General features: G+C 37.0%; 3 protein-coding genes across 3 annotated transcripts; 2 read left to right on the top strand and 1 right to left on the bottom strand.

Moving 5' to 3' along the window:
* The first annotated feature begins 836 nt into the window (after nt 1-836).
* LOC124414135 (methylosome protein 50) lies at nt 837-3,158 on the top strand. Its single transcript, XM_046895079.1, has 5 exons — nt 837-1,030; nt 1,247-1,586; nt 2,031-2,203; nt 2,496-2,688; nt 2,803-3,158. The coding sequence occupies exons 1-5, from the start codon at nt 910-912 to the stop codon at nt 2,987-2,989; spliced, it is 1,014 nt and encodes a 337-aa protein (XP_046751035.1). The 5' UTR covers nt 837-909; the 3' UTR covers nt 2,990-3,158.
* Nucleotides 3,159-3,781: 623 nt separating this feature from the next.
* On the top strand, nt 3,782-4,995 carry LOC124414139 (prefoldin subunit 6). The gene is made up of 3 exons (XM_046895084.1): nt 3,782-4,062; nt 4,145-4,340; nt 4,719-4,995. Exons 1-3 carry the CDS (start codon nt 3,999-4,001, stop codon nt 4,837-4,839), a joined length of 381 nt encoding a protein of 126 aa, XP_046751040.1. The 5' UTR covers nt 3,782-3,998; the 3' UTR covers nt 4,840-4,995.
* Nucleotides 4,996-6,546: 1,551 nt separating this feature from the next.
* On the bottom strand, nt 6,547-25,018 carry LOC124414134 (glutamine synthetase 2 cytoplasmic). Its single transcript, XM_046895078.1, has 3 exons — nt 24,859-25,018; nt 10,127-10,317; nt 6,547-8,663 (listed from the first exon to the last, which is right to left on the bottom strand). The coding sequence occupies exons 2-3, from the start codon at nt 10,308-10,310 to the stop codon at nt 7,738-7,740; spliced, it is 1,110 nt and encodes a 369-aa protein (XP_046751034.1). The 5' UTR covers nt 10,311-10,317; nt 24,859-25,018; the 3' UTR covers nt 6,547-7,737.
* Nucleotides 25,019-27,984: the final 2,966 nt, after the last annotated feature.

Genomic DNA, 27,984 nt, shown 5'->3' with positions numbered 1-27,984 from the left:
TCAATATAATCTAATTTAATTAACGGAATTATTTGCAGTTCGTATCTAGATGATTGTAGTGGAATTAGAATTGTTTGATAATGAACCGATCTTTTTTTCAAAAATAGTAAAAAATTCTACATATATCTAGCCGACAATAATGTATAAAATGTAATATTTTCAATAATTCCGTCATATATCGATATAGAATCATTCGAAGGGCAATAATTGATTGTTACAATTGTTTAACAGTTAACCCCTTCTTCTGATTTATTAAAATTATAAAATTGTCAAGCTGGGGTTATGACGTCATCATTGGACAAAGATACTGTTGTAGAAAAGCCAAGGCCAGTTCACCGGCTACCGGCGGAATAATTTTCGTCTAATCGTCCGGCTATCCGCAGAAATTAGTGGAAATTTATTCATCCGGATAGCGAAATATGATGAAACATGTGTATTTCTTTGGGATAATGCTTCCATTATTGGTTTCGGCGCCGAACTTATTCTAATTAACCTTTGGGATGCCGCAACACCTTCCGCGTTTTTCGTACGTGATGGTGTGTGTGGTTTAGGAGGCTTATTACGGTTGTTCACTTCTTAGATTTCCACCCATCAAAGCATTCTGATTAGTTCGCAAAATTCAATGAACCAATCAGAATTCTTGGATGACGGGAAATGTGAAAAGACGAGAAACCGTAATAAGCCTCTAGAAGGCCGAACTCAATTATAATTTATTTTCAGAATGTCTGCACTGTTAACAGCGCCAACTATACTGTAATCTCATTTTCATTCCTATAGTTTTGTCTCCTTCTACTCCATGATCATGGGAATTAGGATGATTCGGATCCACACCACACGTGTGGCAGACAAGAGACGCGCTAAGTTGTTGAGAACTATAAACCAACTTTGTGTATTAATTATTTTGTAATAATGGAGTTCGGTAATTCAGCGATGGATCCTAATTTAAATGCAGAGATTTACAGAAACATGACTCCCGCCGATATACCGCCGAATGTTGATCGGCATCTGCAGTTCATCTTAGTTTCTGACGGTAATATTTTTGAGGTTACCCGGCATAAATGCCACCTAAAATTTCTATCACTAGAACATTTATGGCAACAAACTGTCGGTATGAGTTACTATATATTATTCTCCGCCTCTGAGATGCTGTTGTTGAAAGTACTGAAAGCCTTGTTTTCACTTGTGGCTTGCACGCTTGTTTAAATAAAACTACCGTTCCAATCACAATCAAATTAATGATTTACAGGTATTGGCGCGATATTAGGTGCGAGTAATATGACTGACCGTTATTGGAATGGCACTGTCTGGTATTACAAGGATCATACCGACTTCAATAGAGATAAAGCAACAACCGCTATGAAAACTGAAAGTGGTGTATGCGATGGTGCATGCTTAAATGGAACTAACAAATTTGTAATCTGTGAGGACAGTGGAGTTCTTCAGATTCTTAGTATAAATGAGATGGCTGATACGCATAGCTATGAATTACAGTGTTTAGGATACTCATTTGAACATGATGATGCCATCACCTCCATATCAGCCTTTGATGGAAACACCCGTCTAGTTACAGGAGGAATGGATTATTGGTATTAGCAAAAAAACTGCTTTAAAAGATTAATATAAGTTAACTTTAATAAATGGCAAAAACTCAGATCTATTCATCTTATGCTGTGGAAAAAGGTTCTAGGTTCTAGGTAGAACCTTATTTTATTTAGTCCAAACTGCTCACATTGTGACTCAATTCTGTGGCCCTTAATTTGGTAAAAGCTACTCTTAGCTGGTATTCGTTAACCTTACAGCAGGTGCTTCTGTGTATATTTCAAAAGCAATTGCCTAGTTTATGGTTTTTGCAACATTTGTTTTTATGAATTATTTAAACAAAATTGTATTAAGTAATGTGCACATACTTGAACGTACGTGAGTATAACTTATTGCAATAAGTTATACTCAACTGATGCTGATATATTTAGTTGATTCATTCTGAATTATGAATCTGTATAATGTAAATGAAATTTCGTTAATTTTTCCAGTGTAAAAGTTTGGGATATGGTCGAGTTGTACTCCAGTCATACGTTTAGTCCAGCTCATACGGATACAGTGACTTGCGTACAAGCCCAACCCAAATCTACAGATGTCTTTGCATCTACTTCTCTTGATCACGATGCATTACTATGGGATCTCAGGCAACCAAAGCCAGCCAGCAGTATGTATGCAGCTTATGAAACCCTCTGTGTTTAATAAATTCAGGTTTACGATCATGGCTATCAACCCTCGTCATCGACTTTTGCTCTGAAAAATTTGTTGAAAAATAATTATAACTTGAAACACTTTACCCAAATATTTAAACTTTACCATTCGTTTCATTTTTGTAATCATCGGCCATAAGCCGAAAAGTGTCTTATATGATGCGAAGAGCTTAACTTCAGATACTTGATAATATTTTACATTCGGTTTCCTCTGTAACATTAGTAACTGTATCATAATACTATTTCAAGGTATAATCAAAAATGTTGAATGTGGACTGACTGCAGCAGCCTGGAACCCGAAAAATGTACATGAACTTGTGATTGGAGATGCAGATGGTAGAATTTTAGTGCATGATGTCAGGCAATCAAATAGTGAACCTGTTTTCCAAAACCCTCAAGCTTTTTCCAGAGGAGTATACAGGCTTTTATTCAATTCAGCCAGGTTTGTGTGAACCAGTTTTGTTTGATTCATTACCAGTGCCCATGTACACGAATGTAATCTTTCTACAGAACTGAAATCATTCTTACGTTTGCCTTCATTATTTAATTTGCATAGAAACGAACACCTTGCTGGATGCTGTGATAGTACAGAGGTGAAGGTGTTTGATACAAGCAACAAGATGGACGTGATATACGAAAATAAGAACCATCGTGACTTTGTTCGTGGATTGGCATGGGACCGCAACTGTCTACTAACAGCTTCCTGGGATAACACTGTTCTAGAACACGCGATATCTTCTTGATGCTGATTTGTACATTAAATTACTCGATACGGAACCGAAAACTTGGCAAATAAGTCATTCTTTCTGTTAACTCGTTGCTTCGTTAATTATCATCTGAATCAGTGCCCTAACACTGTAAGATACTGGTTATTTCATAAATTTTTAATAAATGCTTTTAATAAATGCAACATTATATATACTTGTGTAACATCGGCTTTGTTTTAACCATCGTAAATCATTGTTGCAATCCGGTATTCATGAACACAAATATTAACTACCCCCAACGTGTCATTCTGATCCAATTTCAAGTAAGCTTACTAACATTATCCTGGAATACAATACTCTGATCTGCCTTAATTTTTCGAAAGGCGAGATAATTTTTATTCATTAATCCAACGATAATCCCTTTCCCGGTTCGTCTCAAAAGCGCGATTGAACATCCATTGTTTGGTCGGTACTTGGTGACCCAGAACGACTGACTGTGCATCTAACTATGCCGATTAGGGGCGCTTTGTTTTTACGTTAATTTTTTCGACACAACACGACATTAAATGATTTCATTGGCCTATTCTATTAGATCCAACTAATAAAATCACTTGGTGTCGAGTTGTGTCAGAAAATTGACATAAAAGAAAAGGGACAAAGATCTAGTGTCTAGCTTTTGGCAATGTCGAAGAGCGCTATTATGACGTCACAAGCTAATAAACTAGGGAAATTGCACTCTGTTGTACAGCCTGTAAATATCACTGTGACTCTATCTAATATACCTTATTTGTCTTTCTTGCTCCACTGGATTGTTCACAAGTTCCGTTTCAGTTCCACTGGATTTTTGCAATAGCAGTCGAATTTTCCACCTACATTCAATTGCTTCGGTTTCCGGAATTGCGTGATGTTTCCACCTAACCTAACATTTATAGAATCCTGCTAAGTTGTGCAAATCAGGGTATTACAGAAATAAATAATTGACCATCGTTTCATCGCAATTCTTCATTCAATTTGACACGGTAATATCTACGTTACCTATATTAAAATGGTTGATGAGATTCAGAAGAAGCTCCAAGCTGAACTTGACAAATTTAAAATTGCCCAAAAAGGTAAGATCAACTCTTTCCATTATAACACTGGATTGATTCTCTCTCGACTCATTAACTCTTTAGAAATATTTCTCGATATCAGATTACCACAAGGCTCTTCTACAACGGCAGCAACTCGATGGACAGTTAAATGAAAATACCGCTGTAAAACAAGAATTGGATCTCTTAAAATCGGGGAACGAAGTTTTCAAGTTAATCGGTCCAGTCTTAGTTAAGCAGGACTTGGAAGAGGCAAAGCAAAATGTTGTTAAAAGAATGGAGTACATTTCTGCCGAATTGTAAGTATTGCCTTGGATATTTGTAGTACAAAATTTAAACTTCAATAGAACGTTAGTATAACAAGAGTTTAAACACTTTGCAACCGAACACGAACGGTAATGAAATAAAAGAAATCACCTTCATTCAGCAACGTTTAATTTCTTACAAGGGTTGATAATCGGTCAAATACAATTGAATTTTTCGAGTGTTTCAAGATTCATGTAGAGTTGAAACTAGCAGCCAAAGGTGCCAACGTTGACTGAAAGAAGGCACAGTGCCAAATAATTTTAACTCTGTCAATTCGTTTGGAAAGCTGATACTTTCACAGATTTATAGATAGATAGTATAGTAATAATAATGAGACTTGCTAATCGAACATTGTTAAATATTATTTTCAGAAAACGTACTGAAGATTTGATAGCGACCTTGGACAAAAAGCAAGATACTCACCGTGAGGCACTGGCTAAACTTCAGCAATCCTTTCAACAGGCTCAGTTGAAGGCAGCTATGAAGGCCTAAAAACGATCGGAAAATACATAATTGTTAATAATCTACTAAATAATTCACTACTGCTATGTACGCTTTGCGATTATCTTGTCATCTGAAGTCCGTAATGTGAACGTTATAATTCTCATTCATATTTTTCATTAAATACATTAATTATCTAATACATAATTAGATCTACATTTAATTTACTGAACCCATCTAAAACCTCAATAATGAATATACTTTTGAATACTTATTATAAAAAACAGAAATCCCTTGGAAAAATAATTAACAGTAGATCAAAAAGATATCATTGGATCTTTTTTACTTATTCTAATCTTGAAAATGTTGAAAGGAGTGTTTCAAAATTGAAATATTAAAAATATATGAAAATCGTAGTTAACGACAAATGACTGAATTACAAATTATAGAACTAACTAGTTTTTGCTTCCATTTCTCTACAAAAAAAGATTGTTTGTGGTTCTCCTCGTTTGATGAAATTGAAATACTTCCATTAACAGAGTTCAACTTTCGTATTGATTTTCATTGTCCTATAAAAGGAATTTATTAGAATGCGAAACTGGCGAATCTCTTGTAATTTGTCGAAAAATTTCATTCTAAAATCATACACGTTTGAAAAGTGTAACCGACAATAAGGTTTACTTATTGTTGTTATATTTGTATTTCTTCATAGTGGTAGTTTAATCTAACGTTTGGTATTTTATGTCCTCGATAATTAGATCGAAAAACTTTTCTCCTTGAAAATTTGCAGTTCGAAGAATTTGTTTTCTACTGATTGTTGATATCGCATTCACACGTTATACAAGTTCTTTGTCAACAACATATAGAATTAAAACTTGTAAATAGATCAACCTGTTTACCAATTAAGTCACTGCAGATGTATCGCATAACGCAATAAAAGAATTGCGTAGTTTTTCGAATGAGAATCAAGTTACGTAGGTACGTTTGTTTACCAGGATTTATAATCAAAATATGTTCGCAGGTAATTTGAATATTCTATTAAACGGAAACATATATACTTTCCGGTTAATCTATACTAGTAAACATCACGGAACCACTTGAATTTTTGCATGCATAAATTCTACCATATCGGTAGGAATATAAAACAAATGCAAATATTTGTCATCAAACCTTGACGGCATTGGTATAATTACTGAAAGAATGTTATTCACTTAGAATTGTTGATAAAAGTTAATTTCGCCCAACCACTATCAGTCATTCACATTTTCGTATCCGATTTTTAGCAAAAAAAAAAAAAAATGCGATGTAGGCTTCATGAAATAAAAATCCAATCAGTAGAATAAGCAGCAAACTAGCAAAAACAAAATCTTTGAATTTTGGATATATCTCCGATTGAAAAACTTCTTTGTAACATTTGTTAAGATGGATTTGATGGAGTCAGTTTCTGGCTAATCCCACGTCCACGATAATTTTTAACTTTATTCGTTTCCTGGTAAGTTCTTTTCATTTTCTATTCCATTCGAAATTTGAACTATCAAACAAGCTTTGAAATCTTCCCCTAATGAATATACATCGTCATCGAAAAATAATAAGCCGACGCAGTATTTATAAACAAAGAAATTTCGTTGTTATACATGTCGACATATCATGCGAGAAGCTGCGGCCTTCAGTTTCTTATGATTTAAAATTTCAATGGCTTACGAAAGGCGAGTAAACGAATTGCTGGGTTTTGAAATATAATTACAAATCCGAGCGCTCTTCTTTTTTGCTCATATATTTGTTTAATAGATAACATAACAAGTGGGTATCCGGCCCCGATCGGTGGCGCGAACCTCCTCCTAAACGTAATAATTATTATCTTTATCATGTATATAATATTTATAATATAGTAATAGTATAATGATTCGTATCTACAACGTTGATATAGAAAATATGTTTATACAAATAGGAAAGTATATATAATATAATATAATATAATATAATATAATATACATATTACAATGATTACGTACATAATTAAATATAATATCTCAATATCATATTAAAATAGAATATTATTGTTGCCAATTGTATGACGCTGGTGCGTTACCGCATATATTGTATTATCAATGTTTATTATCTATATATTCTTATATTTCGCATGCGTAGCCGAAAGGTTCAATAGGATTTCACGTTAACGTTATTTGGGCGTAATTAATTGTTTTGTTAGTATCAACGCGTTTTATTATTGTATACACATATCCTATATTCAATATTGACACAAAATTGTGAATTATATAAGGTATTACACGTATGTCTGACTCGTGTATTTCATGGTCACGTAAGATGGACGTTAGTACAACTGCTGACTTTCACTTTCGCCTTTTATTTCAAGCCCTATACGTCAAATGATATGCGCAGTTCAAAGATTCTTCAGGCGAATGGACCTCAGCCAAGATAGTTGAACTACGTTACGATATGGATGCAATAAAAATAACCCCGTCAATCCTTCTGATCATAGATCTATAAAATCGTAATATTAATTCCCCTTGATTAGTTCATAACCCTTCTCTAAGACAGATGCTGGAGGATATGAAAAAAAAATTAACTCAAAATTATTCACGTAAACTTCAATTAACGTTCTGTGTATATTTGGGGAACGAACGTAGAGGTGTGGCATATAAAGCAATATGGCGACGAAAACTGAACTATCAGTAAAATATTTCCATATGTCCATTATGCGAATAGAAAACATATACAGAAAACTTAATGCCATCTGTGAGGCTTTTGTATTTTCACATGCAATCGATAAACTTTAAAAAAATACGGTGAAAGTGCTCTTTGAAAATTAAATATGAGCCCTGAAATTAGATTAATACATTTTTTCGTCACCAGATGTCACAGCGCCACATTTCTATTCCCAATAATAAATCGACTCCCCGTGTTGAACAATTTATACACCTAGTCCAATTACTCCTTTAGAACACAAGTGCGAACAAGTGCGTCGATGACGGAATAAGGATCACAGTTACTACTGGGCCTCCTGTCCTCCAAGTACCCTTTCTTGCTCTCGGCGACGTCGCGAGGTATGCGAATACTGACGTTCCTATTCGCCACTCCGGCGCTGAAGTCGTGGATGCTGCTGGTCTCGCATTTCCCGGTCAAACGGCGTTCGTTGTCCTTTCCTCCACGTGGATCATAGGCTTGGATGTGCCTGAGGTGCTTCTTGCTGAGACGATCGATGGCCTTCTCGATCTCTGCGATTCCGCCATCGGCGCGCATCGCCTTCGTCGAGAAATTGGTGTGTGCGCCAGCGCCATTCCACGATCCGTCGACGGGCTTCGGGTCGAGGGTCGCGATGACGCCGTACTCCTCGGCGATGCGGTGGAGGATGAATCGCGCCATCCAAAGGTCGTCTCCTGCCGATATTCCGACGCAGGGACCGACCTGGAACTCCCACTGCGATGGCATCACCTCGGCGTTCGTTCCGGCGATCTTCACTCCGGCGTAAAGACACGCTCTGTAATGAGCCTCCACTATTTCCCGACCGATTACTCGGTCAGCACCAACACCGCAGTAGTAAGGTCCCTGGGGTCCGGGGAAACCGTTTTTCGGCCAGCCCAACGGCCTGTTGTCGAAGTCAAGGAACGTGTACTCCTGCTCGATACCGAACCATGGTTCCTGGTCTTTCACGGCTTCCATCGACTGGAAGGCGGTGAATCGCTTGTTACTTTCCGTCGGTGTCTTGTCCGGCTTGTAAGTGTCGCAGAGGACCAGTTTGTTGTTGCCCCTTCGGAACGGGTCGCGGTAGATCGCCACCGGGGTCAGGTAAACGTCACTGTTGGCACCGTCCGCTTGGTACGTTGAACTACCATCGTACGTCCAAATTGGCAACTCTGCAATTGAACAAAAGTATATGTCAGCTTCGTTAACTAGGTTTATCTTTTTTGAGTACTAGGATAATCACTTTGCAATGCGTCATTTGGTGGGAAAAAACAAACCAATGCAACCGCAAGCTGACAGCTGACCGTTGATCGAGGTATTTTTTCGCGTTTGGATGGTATGAGAGGTATATTATTGATTATGTTTAATTAATTTATACGACATGAGTGATTTAAGCAACTCCAAAAATTACGATATGATTCGATTAAAATTAAAAACTTAGGTTATGTGATGATAAAATGGCGTCGATGACCAGACTCTGACGTCGTCCTGACAATGGACAGCAAGGTATGTGGAAATTCTCAGAATAATCATTATGTAAGGTCATTAATTTGCATCGATAATCCATAGTGAGCAATGCTTGCAAGTGTTGGTTAATATGTCATGCCGTAGTGTAATTGAATTGCAGTGATTACTTCATAATTCGAGAAAGGTGTATAGTTATTATTTTTTATTTTTTGCACCCCATGCCATGAAAATCTGTTGCACTGTTCACTTGGCATAATTACGTAACAGCATGAATTTAGTATAAAGATGTTCCCAAAACCTCTGGAGACTTTCTCTTTTAAAAAGGCTTCCAGCATGCAAGTACAAGATGAATGATATTGATAAGCGTACAAAAGTAATTTATGCTCACACTATAAACAATTTTTTTTACATAGGTATACTATGCGAATCAACGTAATTAAGATAAAGTGTATAACTGTATGTGATAACAATGTAAAAGTGACTGTGTATAAAGCATCGACTGCTTTAATTTCAGCAATTAAACGTACCCCTCCGGTGAAATAAAAAATTACAAAATAGATGGTTGAAAAGGGATTGTTTAAAACCCCAATGATTGAACACATGTCAACCATACGTTCACGAATCTCCGTTATATTGTCAATTTACAGTCAACAATGTAAAAGTCTACTGTAAACTGACTTGTCATAATTAGAAAATACCAAAATTTGAAATTTCTATAATTCTCAGAGTTTACTGATCGTATTGCGTGCTATCAGGGTTTAACAAAACAGTTTTAACAAAATCTTATACATACTTTGAAAGTTAGGCGTATATGTATGATCGAACGATAGAGTGATTAAAGACCTCTAGGAATCTACTCTCACTAATGAATTACACAGTTCCTGGTACACGTCATGTAACCAGGTTGAAGTTAGTTACTTAACGCAACGAAACATCAGGGAACAAATAATTATTTTGCAATTGTAGAATTTACTTAATATCAATCAATCCTGAAGGTGCGAAGTAACGATTTTTCCTAAACATGAATTGCTACAGTATCGTTACTAACTTCGACCTCATTACACGTATCACGTCTTCCACGATAATTCACTGGGTGGACAAACAGCGCGTGACTTTGTAAATCGTCGTTGGATGTGATTATCCTGATATTCAAAGTGTTTCAACGAACCTTTGGGGTCTTTCGGGACAAAATCGACTGTGCGAGTCTTGCTTCGTAGACCCTCGCCGGTACCATCGATCCAGATGTACTTTGCCTGGATTGTGTTCTCAGGCATGGGGAGGTCCAGGTACCGACTCAGGAGGGTCTTATCGATCCCAGCGTTGGGCGAATCCCTCAGCACTGCTCGTGACATGGTGGTGCTGAAACAATGGTTAAAATACAAATTAATATCTCGTAGAATTTTGCAATTGATATATAAGGTCTGATCAAGGGCCACAACGTGTTAATACACAAACCAGGATGAAAATAACTGAACGATTCTCTCCTCGTACTTGATAAATGACAAGTATCAACAAGCAAAGTAGGGTGAGACGATGATAAGAGGCCATTAAACGTATGACGGAAACAAGTTGACTTAGAGTTCGTCTAACAGCTGTTCAAAGTCTGATCAGAGCAGTGTTTGCATTTTCGGAACATTATTAATTGCTTCTGTAATTATAAATAGTTCTGGGAATACTAGATGATCACCTTCGTGAATAATGATTACGATCACGCTGGTACAATTAACGTGCTTTAATAGGTTTTAATTGGCAGTCTACACTCGCAAAACGCGAATACTCTTCATATACAAATGAAGAATATCATCGAGCAAATGTGATTTTAACGACTATTTAATTCTTTACATTCACAACGTGATGAGGCACGTGAACAAGGCACGTGGTTGAACGATCCACCGATTTCAGACTTGGAGCCAAAAGCGATTGACAGCTGGATTTTCTTTATTTGAAATCTGAATTCAGGAATTATGTCATCTGTGAAAATATCAGTATATCGAAGATAAGAATCATCGTTTGTCGAACACATATTCTAACACCGAGAATAAACATTTTCTTAACTGGTTTGAAAATTGAGGATCTTCCACTTGTGGCTAACAAAATCAATTGTCTTGCACACATTACCTCTTTTTTATTTCCAAAAAAGATTTACCGAGCTAAGTGACTTACTTCACCCCTTACACTGTACTTGTAGTCTTGTATAGTATACCATGCAGGCTGAAACTAGTGCTTATTTTTAGAATCAAAGTTGTACTGCGAAGGCGTTGGAATTCTGATAAGAATTTGAAAACATTTTATCCATAGCTTCCAAGCTTTCCTCGCGAGCTGCATATGAGCAGTGATCTACTGTGCATGCAGACATTACTGGCACTACACAACGAATTAACATAACTTTCTTGCTATCACGTTATAGCTTATGCTTTCTAAACTTCATCTCTTCCAATTGATGAAGTGCTTCGAGCACTTTGGAACAAGAAAAACAGAGTGTAGATCAACTTCGACAAAAGAAATTACTATATACGTTATGAGTTATTTAATCTATTAGTTTCTTGTCGAGTGGTTACGCAATATCAACTTTGTGATTACAAGACTTATGCCAGTTAATGACCCGTCATGTACAGTAGTACTTAAGAGTTTATTGTGCTTATATATCTCATATCAATAAAATTTATATAGGCCAATGTAAAGAGTTGTTCCAAAATTATAAGGCACGATACGATAAGATTGATTACGTACTTTGCCTCTAGAATATGAAGAAAAACGTTTTCAGAACGGAAAATACCGGAAGGCTGTACACATGATTTACAAAACCAAAACTGTAATAAATATTTCTAATTCGGTTCCTTTTCGATAGCATGAAATAGGTTTTCAAATTCCTCTACTTTGGTCCACAAATCGAACTGGTGGTACTTAATTACGAAAAATTTAACGTTGTTTGGTAGTGTTTCATAACTACTGCCATTGGGGCACTTAAACAGGATTGTTTTGACTCTCACGCATGTCAATCTGGAAATATTTAGCGATCGTCATCAGCTGTGACCCTTGGTCAACAGTGTATTGTGCTTGATTAACCAACACAGGCACACCTGCACATATATATGTATACATGATGTCGGTAAAGGTTACGTGCGTTAATCACTGACATTGTTATTGTAAGTATCGTGAGTGCTCGTAGAATGAATTATTATACTTATTTCGTATCGACTAACCAAGGCCTGCGCATTGTGCGGCAGTAAATTCACGTACATCAGGGCGAATAGGAAGTCAAGGTTGTTGGGCACTTTGACGATGACCAAAAACGAAACAGATCAAATATATCGGAGGGCTAGTCGAGTCGTGATTTGGAAGTTCAATGAGGCCGCTTAATTCAAAAAGACAACTTTCACGAGAAAACCTAGACTCCATTCATAAAACGAGAAGTAAAAACCAAACTGCTTGAACAAGTTCTTAGTAAATATTGAACTCAATTTCGAATTCCAGATCATCATTGGCTCGATTTCTCAAAGAGCTGCGCAGTCCAACAATAAGATAATCAATACTTGGAATGGCACCGCAGTTTCGGAAAATTTACGACTGAACTGATAACAGAGTTGATAGTAACTCGAAGATTAAATTACCGAGCAGTATAAGTCTTCATATGTGTATTTAGCCCAATCTTACCTTATGCATCTGGCGAGTGTAACCCAAGTTGGTTTACACCCTGCGGACACACGCTGGAAAATACCAGCCTCGCAGATCTTAATTAACATTTTCGTAGTCATTTTGATATGGCGCTTTAATTTACAGAATTAACGAGCTCGATTGATTTTCGATTCCCAAACGGATGCAATCTTTGTGGAGTTGGACTCACGAACTGCTCTGTTATATTATTAAAGATTTTTCAGCTGTCGCTGTTTACGGGGTGAATTAATTTTTTAACCACATCACAAGGATTAGATGCGATCTTTCTTCGGGGATGAAAGAAAGTTATTGCGTCACTGGTTGCAGAGAAATTTTCAAAACGGCGAATGCTCTCTCGTGGAGAGCAACGCACTGCCAACTCCCGTCTGGCCTCCCTTATATACTTCACCCCACCTTGCATCCTCAACTCTCCCTATAGCCAACAGGATGTCCTATGTTTGGCCCTCGGTTTTCATCGAATTTTGGTCCCGCCCGCCCTTCGAATGGCGATTTTGTCTTCTCGTTATGAATATTTTTAGAACTCAACACGGTTCGATCGGTATAATTTTTGGACCTCAATAACCTAGCGAACGAATGAATAGTTGGAAAAAACTCGCGTCGGAGACAACAAATTAAACTTTATAGTATGTGATATGGATCAATGAACCGCGGCTTAATAAAGTTGATTGATATCAACAACTTTTGATCTGTCCTGATTCGATATAACTAATCTGATCGAATGAGATTGAACTCTAGCAACGTTGGGTTAAGGAGGTTATGTTTAACGGAGAATTCGTTATTTTTTATTAATCTTATTACGAGGTCGTCGTATATTGAGTTTGTATCAAATCGTTAGATTCGCAAGCTACGCAGATGTCTTCGAGAATAAAAAAATAGAAAATACTGTAATTAGAAACAGAAGCTATAGATATCGATGCTGCTTTTTGAAGCGTTTCAACGTGGTAAAAAAAACCTTTAGTAGATTCCTTAGATTTCATTCTACAATGGCTTGTTTTATTCAGAAAACCAATTTGTACGAATTGCTTTATCACTTTTTTATCTATCATGCTGGATTATTCAATTTTACAACATTACAGTACCGATATCGATTATGATACAAAAAATCACAAAATTAAACTTGTACTGTTAAAAAATGGTATTTTGAACAAAATGAGCTTCTGTAGAGTAAAATCGAACTATAATCAGCTAAAATTTGAACTGTTTTGAAGTTATTTCAAATAAAGCATCGATACTAAGCTTTTATTTAATATTTCATTCATTTTTTTTTTTCAGTTTTAAAAGCGAATATGGTATCAAGATGGTTACTTAATGTACAAATATTTCGTAATAAGTTTATTAAATAGTATTGATTCTAGTTAACCAACTTCTTTAAGTAGTTTGACTAGAATTAAACGTTCGTAAATACGACTTTCATTAATTATAGAAAAAAATAAACTGATAAAAAAAATCAAAAGAATATATTTGATGATCGGATTTTGATTTCACGTGAAATATCTCTTCCAAATGACATCCAGTAGACAAATTCTTCAACAATCTGCTATTGGGGCTTTCCAAAATGAATCGTAGAAAATTCATATTAGTATTTCAGATAAATTTCTATCGACACAGTATATCCATCCTGGCGTTTCTGTCTTTCGGAAACATAACAAAAAGTTACAGATTCCCGGTAGAAGCTGCTCCAGTTGAGTTACTCCTGCAGATTCTCTGCAGCGAGGCCAGACGCATTATCAAACCGGCTGCGGTGCAGACTTGCATTATACAAACCAGCGGTTATGGTATGGTTTTGCTATAGGCAGTCTCATGATCTGATCTCGACCTTAGCCTCTATATCCTTTCGAACAGGTATCGTCGACGAGCATTACAGGGTGTAAAATTTGGTACTACGGTGGCCAAGACTTTCTTTTCCACTAATCGGATGTAATTTTTACACAACAAGTTATAAAAATTGCTAATTTGTTCGACAAAAAGCAGGTTTGTTAGCAGCAGAAAAAAGTTTACATGCAATCATAGCTGCGATATTTGAACAATTGAGATCCTTTGAAGAGTAGCGATTGATTGGATTGAAATAAGAGACATTTGGAGCTGATGCATTAATTTTTGTATAAGAATCTATTAATGGCGAGTTTCCAATTGTCGCAGTTGCGGAACTTTCCTCTCGTATAAATTATATAAATAGATTCAAGAGTCTGCGGTGAATTTTGCGGTACGCTATACGAACGATAAATATTCAACATGAAATCGGAAAATTTCTCTCCTTATAATACGAACAATGTGTCGTGAATAAATCGGAGTTTAAATTTCACCTTATAATGGTGTTTTCTTTCACAACAATACTTCTTCTGTTGACAGCAATGCACGTGTATTCGTATGCACATGTCCTTCATATTTACTGTCAGATCGTTCAACTTTAAACTTGGAATGCGGGTGTTTCTATTTATATCACGCAACCGCGTTTGATTAAATCTCTGTCCAAAGACTTATTAAACAGTCGAGAGGTGGCCTATTTTACTATTATGTCAAACTTTTTTCCTCATAGGTATTAGAATATCTCTATAACTTCCGGCAAGGATTTCAGAACGACAATATTACGAAGATGGGAAATTGATTCAGTCGTAGATCATTCAAGTTATTCTAGACACCAAATTTTGGGATTACAATTCAAGAGCACTCCAGCAAGTTTTCTGTTACAATGATGACTCAGTAATCGATGTGGCGCCAGTAATTTTTCAAAATACATTTGCCTCCATTTAATTACAGTCTATGATTATCTATGATCTATAAAATTACTCGGGTTCAAAATTCTGTGTGATTAGCTTCTCTGTGATTAAAAAATTGAGTCTGTAATCAACGTTAGATTTGTTGAGCTCAGAATGCGAGCTGCAGACCCGGAAAGAGGCGTTTAAATTAGTCATATCAAGGCGCAAGCTGCGTTACAGAGTTGTAACAGAGGCCATTACGTGCATGCAGCATACCCTTATCGAGTTTGAATCACTCGATCTACAAGGTCTGCTTTCTGCCCACGAGTTTGACCGAAATTTGCACGTGACAGAAGAACGTGGTATGGCGCGAACACAAAGGAAATAAAGTAAAAATAACAAGCGCAGACACGCAACGAGTAAGAAACTATACCTACGCTTTCCTGGTACATACATTCAATGCAATATGCACAATGCATATGTGAATGTATGTTGTATCGTCAGCCGAGTATCACGTGATGGAATCGTGAGACACGAAGCGAACAGCTGATATATTTTAACCTTTCCAAGTATTCCTGCGGTCCTTCAACGCAATGTAGCCGTTCTACCTTTACCGACCGAGCGAACTCAACCGTTTTCTTCCTATGTTAAATAAACAAACGAACGAAATAGTTTGAAATTTCGACGATGCATAGCTTTTTTGCAGCGGAATCGAGGAAGGTTACTCGTATGCTGATAACCGTTTTGTCAGACTGTTCATTGTTTGACCATTTTCGGGATATAAGTAAGCTTCCTTGATTCTGCCACAAATCTATGCACCGTCGAAATTACAACCCATTCCGTTCGTTTGTTTATTTATTTAATATCGGAAGAAAACGGATGAATTCGCTCGGTCGGTAAGGGTAGGACTACTACATCGCGGTAATGTTGTGGACAGGCCAAATTATGATTTTTTACTACTACGTACTATAACGCACTTTACTCATAGTAATTTCATTATCTCTTTTCGCTCATCACGTGCAGCGATAAGGATTAGATACACGTTATACACACACTGTTGCTCTGCGAGAGTAAGGCTCTCTAAATTTCGATATATAATACACTCGTTGCAAAAATTAACGGGCCAACTGTTTTTATGTAGAAAAAAACGTGTTATTTCAAAGTCCCGTAACTTTGCGAAAAGTGGAGGTAGACTAAAAGATCTTTAATTATCAGTAGTTGTTTTTTTAGTTCAAGTCAAATCAATATTAATATCGATATAAAGATGAGTTTGCAATTCTGAATAGACGAAAATATTTTCATACGGATTCCAGAAATCAAAACTACGTCCGCATAAATTTCTAGACAGTTTATAGATAAAAACGAATAAATTGACCAAACGTTATAACCTTCATCAATTTTCAAACGATTATGTGACATAAAGTCGATAGCGAAACCTGGCAGGTACATTGAATCGTGAACAAGTGATTTTATAAATATACGGGATCAGTTTTCTCATTCAGACTTGATAATATTGCGAGCGCCAAAACGGAATGATAATAATTATGTATTCGAAAGTCTGTTATTCCCACACATGTCATGTATGAGTGATGCGTCCAGGTCGGCTCAACTCGAGACCGATTGAGCCAGCGGTCGTTTACCTTTGCTAGTAAATTTCCGTCATCTCCTGACAGACGAAAGGGGAAAAGAAAAGAAATATAATCAAGAAGTCCGGCAAGGCTTGGTCGGCTCGAAACCCTCGCAATACCAGTTGATTCACCTTTTCATCTCAAGGATACAAACTTACTTACTTACTACGTCTATACTTGTATTATCAATAACCACGTCTTCAGTGTAGGCATAATGTATACCTTGACCTATTAAGGGTTTCATTACTCTTTCAATTTTGCAATACCAGCAATAAAAAGAAAAAAAGACAAAGAAAACATCAAGAGAAAAGCACCATTTTACAAGTTCAAGTCGTTCATGTATTTGAAATTTCAAAATTCAAGGTGGCGGATCCAATATGGTGAATAAAAATTTCAAGTTGTATCCAATCCGGTCAAAAAACTCTACGCAAGGATTTTTGGGATCGCTGATTGGTTTCGCCAAGCTGAACTTTTATTATCTGATTTCAGATTCGTAATCAGCGACCCCAAAAACCCCTGGACAGAGTTTTTTCTCCGGATTCGAACGAGTTTGAAATTTTTTTCCACCATATTGGATTCGCCATCTTGAACTTTTAAGATCACATTTCAGATCTTCAACCCTCAATATTACACATCAACTATTTTATTGCGGTCAGTTATGACTTTTCTTCCAGATGATCTTTCAACTTCGATAAATCGAAAAAAATCAATGAATTTTTATATCAAACAATTTTTTGTGGTTTTCATCCGAAGTCCACAATACCGAACGAAAATTGGTTATCGGCCTGCTGACGTATGCATAGCCAGATATGTACGCGTATGCCGGCTATCAGCTGTATCGTAAACAAACATGTCACAATATACCGACACTGTAAATATGATGTGATGAAAAATACTCCGAAGTTCTACTGACGCAAATCCCATTTTTCATAACAATGTACAGATAAAAGCCCTGGTTAACAAAGTGCCGAAAAATACGCCATTCCGAAAAAATAATCAGTAGCAACCTTATAACATGATTTTTCTTGCTATAACAGCAATTATTTGATTTTGACTCGGTAGAATTTTTCAACTAGATGTAATGTCATCTCCAACATGGCTGACGCTTGTTGCAATGATTTCTTATCGGTAAGAAATATCTGCTTAGTGCGAAATCGCAAAACGATGTCCAATTCAACTACGTCAATATAACCTAAGCAACTCTTGATTAGATAAATCTCGCAGTGTGGTTATCTTGCAGTTTGACTCTATACATTCGGCCTAAGTGAATGTCCAATGCAGTCTGTACGGATGTTGTCGTAACGTAGAATATAATGATTTTCGAACGCTATAAATAGACGGCGGCGAGGTTAGTGAGGGTTTCGCGTGTTGATGACAATAAGTCAAGAAGAACGTTATACTTTTCACGCCCGCGATGCAAAAATAGATATATAAAATACATTTCAGTATAAATATGTCTGCCATACCATTAGTATGTTATACAAGTTATCACAGACTTCTAATAGCATGTTCCAAGCAGAAACTGACGTAAATTTTGTTTTTATCAGCCAAAAGCGAAAGAACCGTATGATTTTGGAAGAAAGAAAACAAAAAAATACACGAATGATAAGGTGTTTCAAACTTCATTAAGACGTGAGACTTTTTTTTCCAAGTCCTATTAGCCTATTAATACCGTTTTCCTTTTAACAAAACTTTACTCTACGTAAGTATTTATTCGTATCTTGACATCGCCATTATGTGAAATGAGATATTCGTATGAATTTCCTGAAGTAGAACTTCGTCCATGGGATGTTATCATCGGAGGAAATTACGAGAAATTACGTGACAAATGAATTTTACTTCGACTACGTGATTTCTCATGACTACCAATGATTACCTTGATGGCTACTAATACAGAAGTTTTATTTAATATCATCGATTCCAAAGTGATTGCGAAGACAATGAAATGATTTGGAATGTTACTGACGTCACAGTTGTTTCGGTTAAACACCCCTTGACTTCATCCTTCCGGTGGAATTCTCTTTAATGGGTCTATGGCCCCTGGACTATTTAGCAAAGTGTTGAGAACAACAAAAGAACTTTACTGCTGGCCAGTATGGATGACTGTGGAAACTCGAACTGGGAACAGCTGTACCGCATTTTACGCCTGACTTCACATTGGGTCAAGTTCGCATCCGGATGCTTTTAAATTTTCTTGACACTCGGCCAAGTTGTAATTAGACAGTTACTTAAGCCTTGGTGTCATCGATGAAAGAAAGGGGCACTAAGAGGTTCGAAAGACTTATTGCTGTTGGATTTGATTTTTGCACGATAACATAGCGAAGAGCCTGAATTCAAGGTGAAACATGATACGTCGATGACAAAGTAAAATTAAAAATACTACTGAGTGTATACAAAAACCAATAATTTAACGCACAACTGCATCCATCGGTAATCATCTCCAATTAAAACAGCCATATTCCAACGACACTTTACGTGTTTGTGCTAGTTTCAACATTCTACTGCAGTTTGTTGATAATAATAAGGTACTCTAAAGTGTATTTTACAAATTTTGAAAATCTTAAGATGCAACAGCTGGTCTGGTAAGATGCAAGAATCTTGTTGCCTCAATTGCAGAACGCAATTCAAGAACCATTGGATATTAAAGTCCTTCAACTGCAATGGACTACGTCGTGTGTATACAAATGACACAACCCAATTTCGCTATCAGACGTACAAAAAAGCCCGCAAAAAGGACAGCACGGCGTGTATTATATGGCTTGGTATGAATATCATGGTTACTTTTTACGTGTCGAATCAGCGTCGATTATTATACACTATACAGCAATCTGTTGATAAAACGTGATAAGATTCGACAGGTAAATTAGCCGTGACAATAGTCGCATCGACTTCGATAAGGATAATAATCAGAAATTCCAAGTACCTTTCGACTTGGCGGATAAGATCTGATGATAAATCAGTCAAAGTTTTTACTTGCGTATAAAAAGTCTACTTCTATCAAATTTTTTCGCCTGAACTAAATCGCTGGTTCTACTATACATGTAAATCGATGAGTGCAGTTGATGTCGATGTTGGCATTCTGACTTTCTGGTGTACTGCTTTGGCCCTAATTGAGATAACACTTGGCAGGTTGAAATGGCACGTACACTCAAAGCTTGATAATAACTATTATGAGATTGTAAACAGGCTATTCAGGTCAAGAGAAATAATATTGTCATGTTATTTTCTGTACGAGTTTATCTGAAACACAAGATATTGTTCGCCATTGGCCAACAAGAGGCAAACGATATTTTCATATGTACATACTTATTATCGGCTGTATAGACTCGATTTGATTGCTTTGTGACGGTAATTAAGATACACGAAAAAGTGTTCGTTAATTTATCAACCCATTATACAGATATCTTGTTTTTCTTACAAGCAGCAAAGAAAACTCTACTAATAAACTTGACTCTGGTATCAGACTTTTAACCGTACGCTAATGATGCAAATTCAAATAATTTTCATTTTCTCCTGAATTACTAATAGTTTCATTGATCCGTTGGCAAGCGAAGCCATTGCATCATGTCGTTATGACGCGCGCAATCACATGTTCGGCAATAGATGCAACAGGTGTGATTATGCGGGAACGTGGACAAGCTGAATCACAAAGTAAGTGTACCAGTTATAGACCTTTTTTGGATGAATCTATTGGATCTTTAGTTCTAAAATTACCAAAAAAGTCAATTTGTAGTATCTAACTCTCTAGCAATTTGAATACAGACACCGAGAACTTGACAATTTGTCACAATTTGCAATCAAATTAACAATTTTGGAAAATAAAAGGGTCAATAATTGAGTCTAAACGTGTTAATTCAAACTGGTACACTTACGTTACAGCTATAAGCAATTTCGAGGCTTTGGCTTAAGACTGAACTCTAGAGTGACAATTCCAGGTGTAATAAACAGTATTTTTAAGATACTCTGTACGACTCTTTACACCGCAGAGAACGTAAATATTAATAACAAGGCTTTTGGGGACGGTAAGAAAAAAATTTCCATGTAGCCATAATTTTTAGAATATCCTTCGGAAATCATTATAGTTTGGAATTCTGTGCATGAATTTAGCAACCTTGACCAATAGCTACAACCGAGGTAAACAAGGATTAAGACCAAGGATCGTTAAGTCGGTTTATCCAATCCAAAACACTTTCCGCCTTCCTAAATGTGTCACACTCGTGTTGACAAAGCTTTCATTATCGGTTAGTTACCGATAGTTTCATGATTCATACGAGTCTCTAACCAAAAGCGTCATCCTTAAAACTTGAATTTTCACGATGAATTATTGACGTTCCAATTACAGCCATGCAGTGTATACATTCGTATTACTGCCATTGAAACTCGAGAGTGTTTATTTTCTCTCGTTCTCTTCCTTCTCTGACCCACTTTACATGGCTACATTGTAAACAGGCATTTACTAGCACATTAACACCAGCTACTGGTATCGTTTTAATTTACAAACTAATCGATCCTTCTTCTACCACCTTCAATTACAACATGGTCATCTTCATTACAAAGTTTTGCGAGACTCGAAACACAATTGAACTGTCAATTATATTCAAACTTTCCAATGTATGTCAACCCTTAACCATTGAAAATATTTTCCATTGTTGGGGCCGTTATGTATATGTATGTGAGTCTCCAATGCTACACAACAACGATATGTACCATCAGTCCAGTTACAGTTAAAAAAATGTGCAGCTGCTCTCGCCACGATCCGAGATTATTGCGCTGATAAGCTTATCATCATCGCAGTAAATGCACACGCATTGTGGGTATTATTACCTTTCCTCAAACTTGACACACGTACGCACGCGTAAGAATAAATTTTTATATTTACGCCCGCTGCAGAGGATTTAATATCATATCTTGTCTCGTGTCGATAAATATTTGGTACTTTTGTATGAGGAGGTACTTATTATAGTTCAAAAACTAAATAACGCGTTCATCGTACCTACAAAGGTGCGTTATCAATAATGTATGACACTAATTGGCTAACTGGCCGTTAAGGATGACTGAAATCCAATGAAATGAAAATTAATTTTAAAGGTGGTAAAATTTCCTCGTAATTAACTAGTAGCAGCTGGTTTTCAGGACAACCAACTCCATGGAACGTATTCTTGAAAAATCACTTAGTAATTGGATGTACAAAACATGCAAGTGTTATGGAATTATTACAACTGCAGACATACAAGACAGGCATTTAACTTAGAAAAAAAAATTTAAAAAAAAAACCAGATAAACACGAGAGACAAAAAATCGTTGTATACTGTGAGAGGAACCTTTATTCAGGAATGTAAACCACGCAAGGTCGCGTCATTATGGCAGAGTAACGGCGTGTATGGTTAGCTGTGTAGGTTTGTGGGTGAGACTGGCAGGAAATCAGCCAACCACTCGGAAAATTAATCGCAAATGAGGCTATTCTAAGTCGTGTGTACATAACATTTCTCAGTTTTGAGGTTACTGTATGGATAAATTGGTCGTTGATCAAGTTCGGTTGAATAAAAAAAATGAGTTACTGAAGGAAACGTGGGGTTCTGCAGAAATTAGAAAGTACCAATGATTCCCTGGTTTAAAGACGTATGTGTTGTACTGAACCAGGTGAAAAACTATCTTTCAGCTACTCTATCCATTAAATTCCTTTTCTTTTCATTCACACACTGTCTCAAAGACAAAAATATATATACATGAGTTTCTATTCAAACGATTCAAACGGTTGTTGATACTTGATCACAACATCATTTCACTATTGAAGGTCGGACGTTTGTTTACGTTGAATTCCGACCGATTTGTACAATTATGCTTGGTCATTATGACAGTCATCAGAAAGGCGGTTCGATGGTTTAGTCGATTCAACCGTTTGACTCTGGAGTGTGTAATAAACTTCAACCTCCACTGTTTACTTTCCAAGGATCAGTAAATTGTCCAGATGTCGAGGAAAGTACTTTTGAGTTAACCGAGAAGGATAATTTTTCTTTCATTTCGACGTTTCGTTACGAGAACCCTACTATCTTCAGTCTTGCTGATTACCACACCATGTGGGACATGCAAGTCTTTGAACAAGCCACAGCATCGACCACAGCTACAGACTCGGATCTATTAGTCTCGGGTATATTCTATAAGGCTCTTTTATTCGAGCCCAGTGCCAACGCATCATGAGAGAGAGTTTTATAGTGAAAGATCAAGTATACATAAGAACCCGAGGCAATGTGCCTGCAGTATAAAGAAAGAAGCGGGGCGACTGCATGCAGCTTGGACAAAGACTCGAGCATGTGCCAAGTTCTCATAAATATTTACTTCGTCTCGCAGTCATACATGTGCTGAAATGACAATGAGATTCTTGCTCTCCTTTCAGAAGCGTAATAACCAAAGTTGGGAAACCAATAGATCCAAATCATACAAAGCGAAAACGTATCGACCATGAAATTTTTTTTATACATCAAGCCACCAATTTTGCTAACGTATTCATGTTTACAGTATCTGGTAGAACATTTATCGCGATTCTACTATTATTCATTTCATTTTTACTGTTTGGAAACCTTGATGATCGCTGGTCTCGCTCCTCATCAGCTGTGCCGCACGTGAATAACACTCCAACTGCCAATGAGGCTGAACGTTATAGCATAACCGGACTGAAAAAAAGGTCGTTTAATCACCACGGAAATATTTGTTTAACGGAGAAGCGTCGTTATAGGTAACGTAAAGTTTAGAACGTGGAATAGTTTGTGTGTGGGGGCGGTTCCGGTGTATTTCCGCGTGCCTCGCCATGAGTAGCTTGCGTGTCGTACACAAGGTGGGCACATATTGTATGTATACATAAAACCATCTAGCACGTGTTCGAGGAGGCAGTGTGCCAAGCCGACGAATATGACTTAGATAAAACAAACCAAATGATCGAAATGATTGTTCAGAAAATCGGAGATGGTTTGAAATAATAAATAGGTATAGACCATGAGTGACCGCAACTTTTTTTTACAATATACAGAATTTCAGTTCTACATTAATCGTGGAAAATGGACTTGGAAATTTCATTCTAAAATTAGGAATCGGTGAAATCTGAAGCGAAGAAGAGATAAATCAGATTCGAGAAAAAGAACTACACCAGAAGTAATTTACAGCTGGGAATAGTCACTGTCGTTTCAATTGAGACTACTGCCAAGAACTAATGGGACCGAATCAATTGGAGCAGCTTTCAACTAGCAAACTGACTATCGTTTATAATTCTGCTGGGAAAAAGCTCGCATCCGTCCTCTTTGACGCGCGGTTTAACTTGCCTAACCCTGATGTGAACGAGGAATCGATCCAGGTTGTCATAGTTACTCGCTACAACAAACCTTCGATTCGTCGGCCAAGATCGAGATGTCGAAATCAAAATTGCCCGCAGTTCGAGTAAGAGATACTTCAGGCAACTGATTTCCTCAATTATTGTACAATTTTTTATTACACTACTTTGTTCTAATTATTAAATGATCAGCTTATATGACACTTTGACGATCTATGAACAATTGGATCACCCTGCAGCTCGTTTAACAACGATCATGATATTTCTAATAAAAATCGCTTTCGATTTTCCACCATACTTTCCTGTTCCAGTAGCACAAATTTTCAATTCATTATTATCCATTGCATGAATTGTAATTATTGTAAGAATTCGACTTGACATTTCGACCGAAAATCGCGTCGGCGGTAATATTTGAATGTAATACCTTTCACTGTGTGAAAAGACTATCTCAACTTTCCGTCAAAATCGGTCAAAAAAAAAAGGTCAAAAATCCTGCGAAGCGGGAGAAAAAAAAACCGCGCACGATAAATATAAATATACCACAGATTTAATCGTGGGATTCCGATCCCTGATTTCTTACCTGAAGATTTATTCTTCTGATATAACTGGAAGCTCTTTCTCTGTCTGTCCAAGACGACGTCAGATAACTGCGACCGTCTTTTCTCAACGCACGACGATTACCGACTGAGTGAAAATCTTATTCTGCACTCGCACGCCGAACACTCATCAACTGGCGAGTCGGTTGGATCGCAACACTTATGTAGAGTTTCGAGCGCATGCGTCGATCATCCCCCCCCCCCCCCCCCCCCCCCCTCCTTAGCTGCTTGCTATCCAAGCTCTCTCACGCCAGCTACCACCACCACCATTTCTACCTCTCACCATTCTCCTTCCAGTGCACTAATCATCATCCTCGACAGCGGATGCATCGACATATCATATATGTGTGATGTACGCATGATTACAACAGCAGGGCAATCCTGACTGTTATTTTGATTAGGGGGACACTATAAACTGCAAGGCTCCTGCTTTGCTGCAGAACCGTTTCGCCTAGTCGTAATAGTCATTCCAGTTAGCACAAAGTTGTTTTTTTTACCGATGTTGGACCCTAGGATGACTTTCGTAGGTCTTGGGGCCTAACATCAGTCGAAATGATGGAGCATCGGTAGAAAAACCGATAACCGGTGGCTACTGGGCGTCTGCTTGTAGGTCAGTTTAGCGCCCAAATGTTGGTCCAAGATTCCTCCAGACAGCATGTAATTGAAAGTCGTTAAAATAGTGTTCGAATTATGTCTTATGGCCAGTTTTCTCGCGTCTAAAAGAAGATAGACGTTCACGGGATAGATATGAAGATTTATCTTCGAGGTCGAAATACGGGTTATAAGTCATCTTTAAGTCAACTTTATGATGAATTTCAATGTTGACCTTTCGGGGATGATTGAATCTTCCCAGACAAGCACCAAACTTAAAATTGACACAAGGTCATTTGGAAGATGTCCTGCGACACGTTGTTTCACGTTTGAGAGTCATCGAAATGTCGGGAAAGACATCTATTGGATATAAAGATATCTTTTCGATTTCAAAAAATAGGTCATATAAGTTATCTTTTAAACGTCTTTTTGACAACTTTGAACTTTGTGCTGATAGAGTTAATTCTGAAACGGACATCTGTCGACCTTTAGGCGTCTTTAGATCGTTTTAGACAACTCCGGACTCCTCGTGATATTGAAGTAGAGCCTCTCTGAACACGGTTTTTAAAATAATAACCATAGACTATATGAATACCCAAGTAGAAAACCTTAGCAGCCAGTTCCTCAATGATATTCAAGATTTTTCTGTATCCACACGATGTGTGTTTAGAATGTCAATTTGAAACACGTGTTTACCTTGTTTCGATGTTTACTTAGAAATCGTATTCATTATTAATTGTGGAATATAAAAAGATGGCCATTTTTAATTTGGAAAACCATACTATATTCTCTAAAGTGAACAGGTTCACAGGAAATATGAATGCAAGAATAAAAAGCAGCATAGTTTAGCAATTATTGTTTCGCGAACTAAATATTGGAAAGTTTTGATTACACTTGTACACGTGAGAGCAACAATTACCAACAAATGTCAAATGGCAAATCGAAAATGGGAAAAGGGACAACTACGTTGATGTTAATTGCCATGCCACCGGTTGAAGGATTCCTCCGCTTCCGAAGCCGTACTCTGAAATCACATCACACGTCGTCTCGTCTCCCACACATGTGTGGATTTATGCCTAGCGCCCACGTGGCGATAAAAATCTCAAGTTGGTTCCAATTTTTCCATTGCCATCAACTTTCGCAAACTGTTTTGGATCAAGTTTAATACGTTATCCCTCACAAAAAAAAATAATAATAATTAATGTGCACATTAATTATACATTCAGGAATTTGTTGCCGACTATTTTTTCCGACGACTATCATGAATTTTAAGATTAGGATAATATTTTTAAAATCGGAAACGAAAGTCAAACCATTTATCCCAACGGCTCAAGACGTGAATTTTTTTCACTGAGTTTCACATCAAAATTTCATACAAATTTCATTCGGAATTCAACCAAAGTTTTTCCGACATTTTTGCGTAAAAAAAAAAAAATAAAAAAAAATTCCTCTTACAGATGACTTCAAAATGTTGAAAAAAATTCACTAGTATATAAAGTATACCGCCGAAATTCGAAAAATCTATTATATTGATTCATTGGGAATCCACTGTACATACGTATAAAACAATATGAAAAATAATTGACTCAATCGAGGAGGACTATGAGGTCGGTACGTTAGTTCAATTTAACGTTAATTATGACGCTGTACATTTATACCGAGTAAAAAATGTTGTTATTTGTATATGGCGTTGAGTTTTCCCTACGTTTGTTCGTTATTATGAAGTGCAATGTCTTCCGTTTCTACATTGGACGCTGAAGCGTTGAATATTTTAAATGACTCACCCTATTTCCTATACGTGGTCGACTGTTGGATGAATTGATGTCGAAACATCGTGGCGGTGATCGAGCAGCTTGAAAATATCAATTCGAACATGAACTCGTACGTTATATCGGTTATAATGAATTTAACAATAAGACATTTTCCGGCGTTTCAAAGTTAATTTTTGGCGCCAATTTTCAATAAACTACGTATACGTGAAGAGCGGAGCAAATTGTTGAAAGAACGGACGAGTCTACAACTCTTATTTCTATGGAATTTACCGCAGTTTAACTGCACGCACAGCTGCTCAATTCAATTATTTCCTAGGTATAAACAAGTGCCTGCAAAGGGATGGCGAATATTGTAGTTTCAGGAGCGTGAAAAATGAGCAGTGAACTGCAGGGAAACTGGATATACGAATGACGCAAATAAAGTTAACGAATTTAATTATACCGTGAATTTCAACGCTTCAAAACAATTTTTACACGTTAGCATGGATCATTATATACTCAAAGTTCGTAGCGACGGAAGTAAACAACTAAATTATTCCAGTCTATACGCATATAACCGTCACTAAAATTGCGACCGAAAATTCAGAGCTATTACTGAGGCGATGTTGCAGAACTCGCACTTACGTAACTCTAAGTGTGATCTCGTTACTCCGATTCGCTTTAGAAAGACTGAAAACTGCCCGACATCCATCAAATCCTACGTCTAACTATAAATGATGAGAATATAATGACTGTTGACGGGATTCC

Source organism: Diprion similis, chromosome 13 (assembly GCF_021155765.1).
Source record: "Diprion similis isolate iyDipSimi1 chromosome 13, iyDipSimi1.1, whole genome shotgun sequence".
NCBI classification, from domain to species: Eukaryota; Metazoa; Arthropoda; class Insecta; order Hymenoptera; family Diprionidae; genus Diprion; species Diprion similis.
This window is presented reverse-complemented; position numbering and strand designations above follow the sequence as displayed.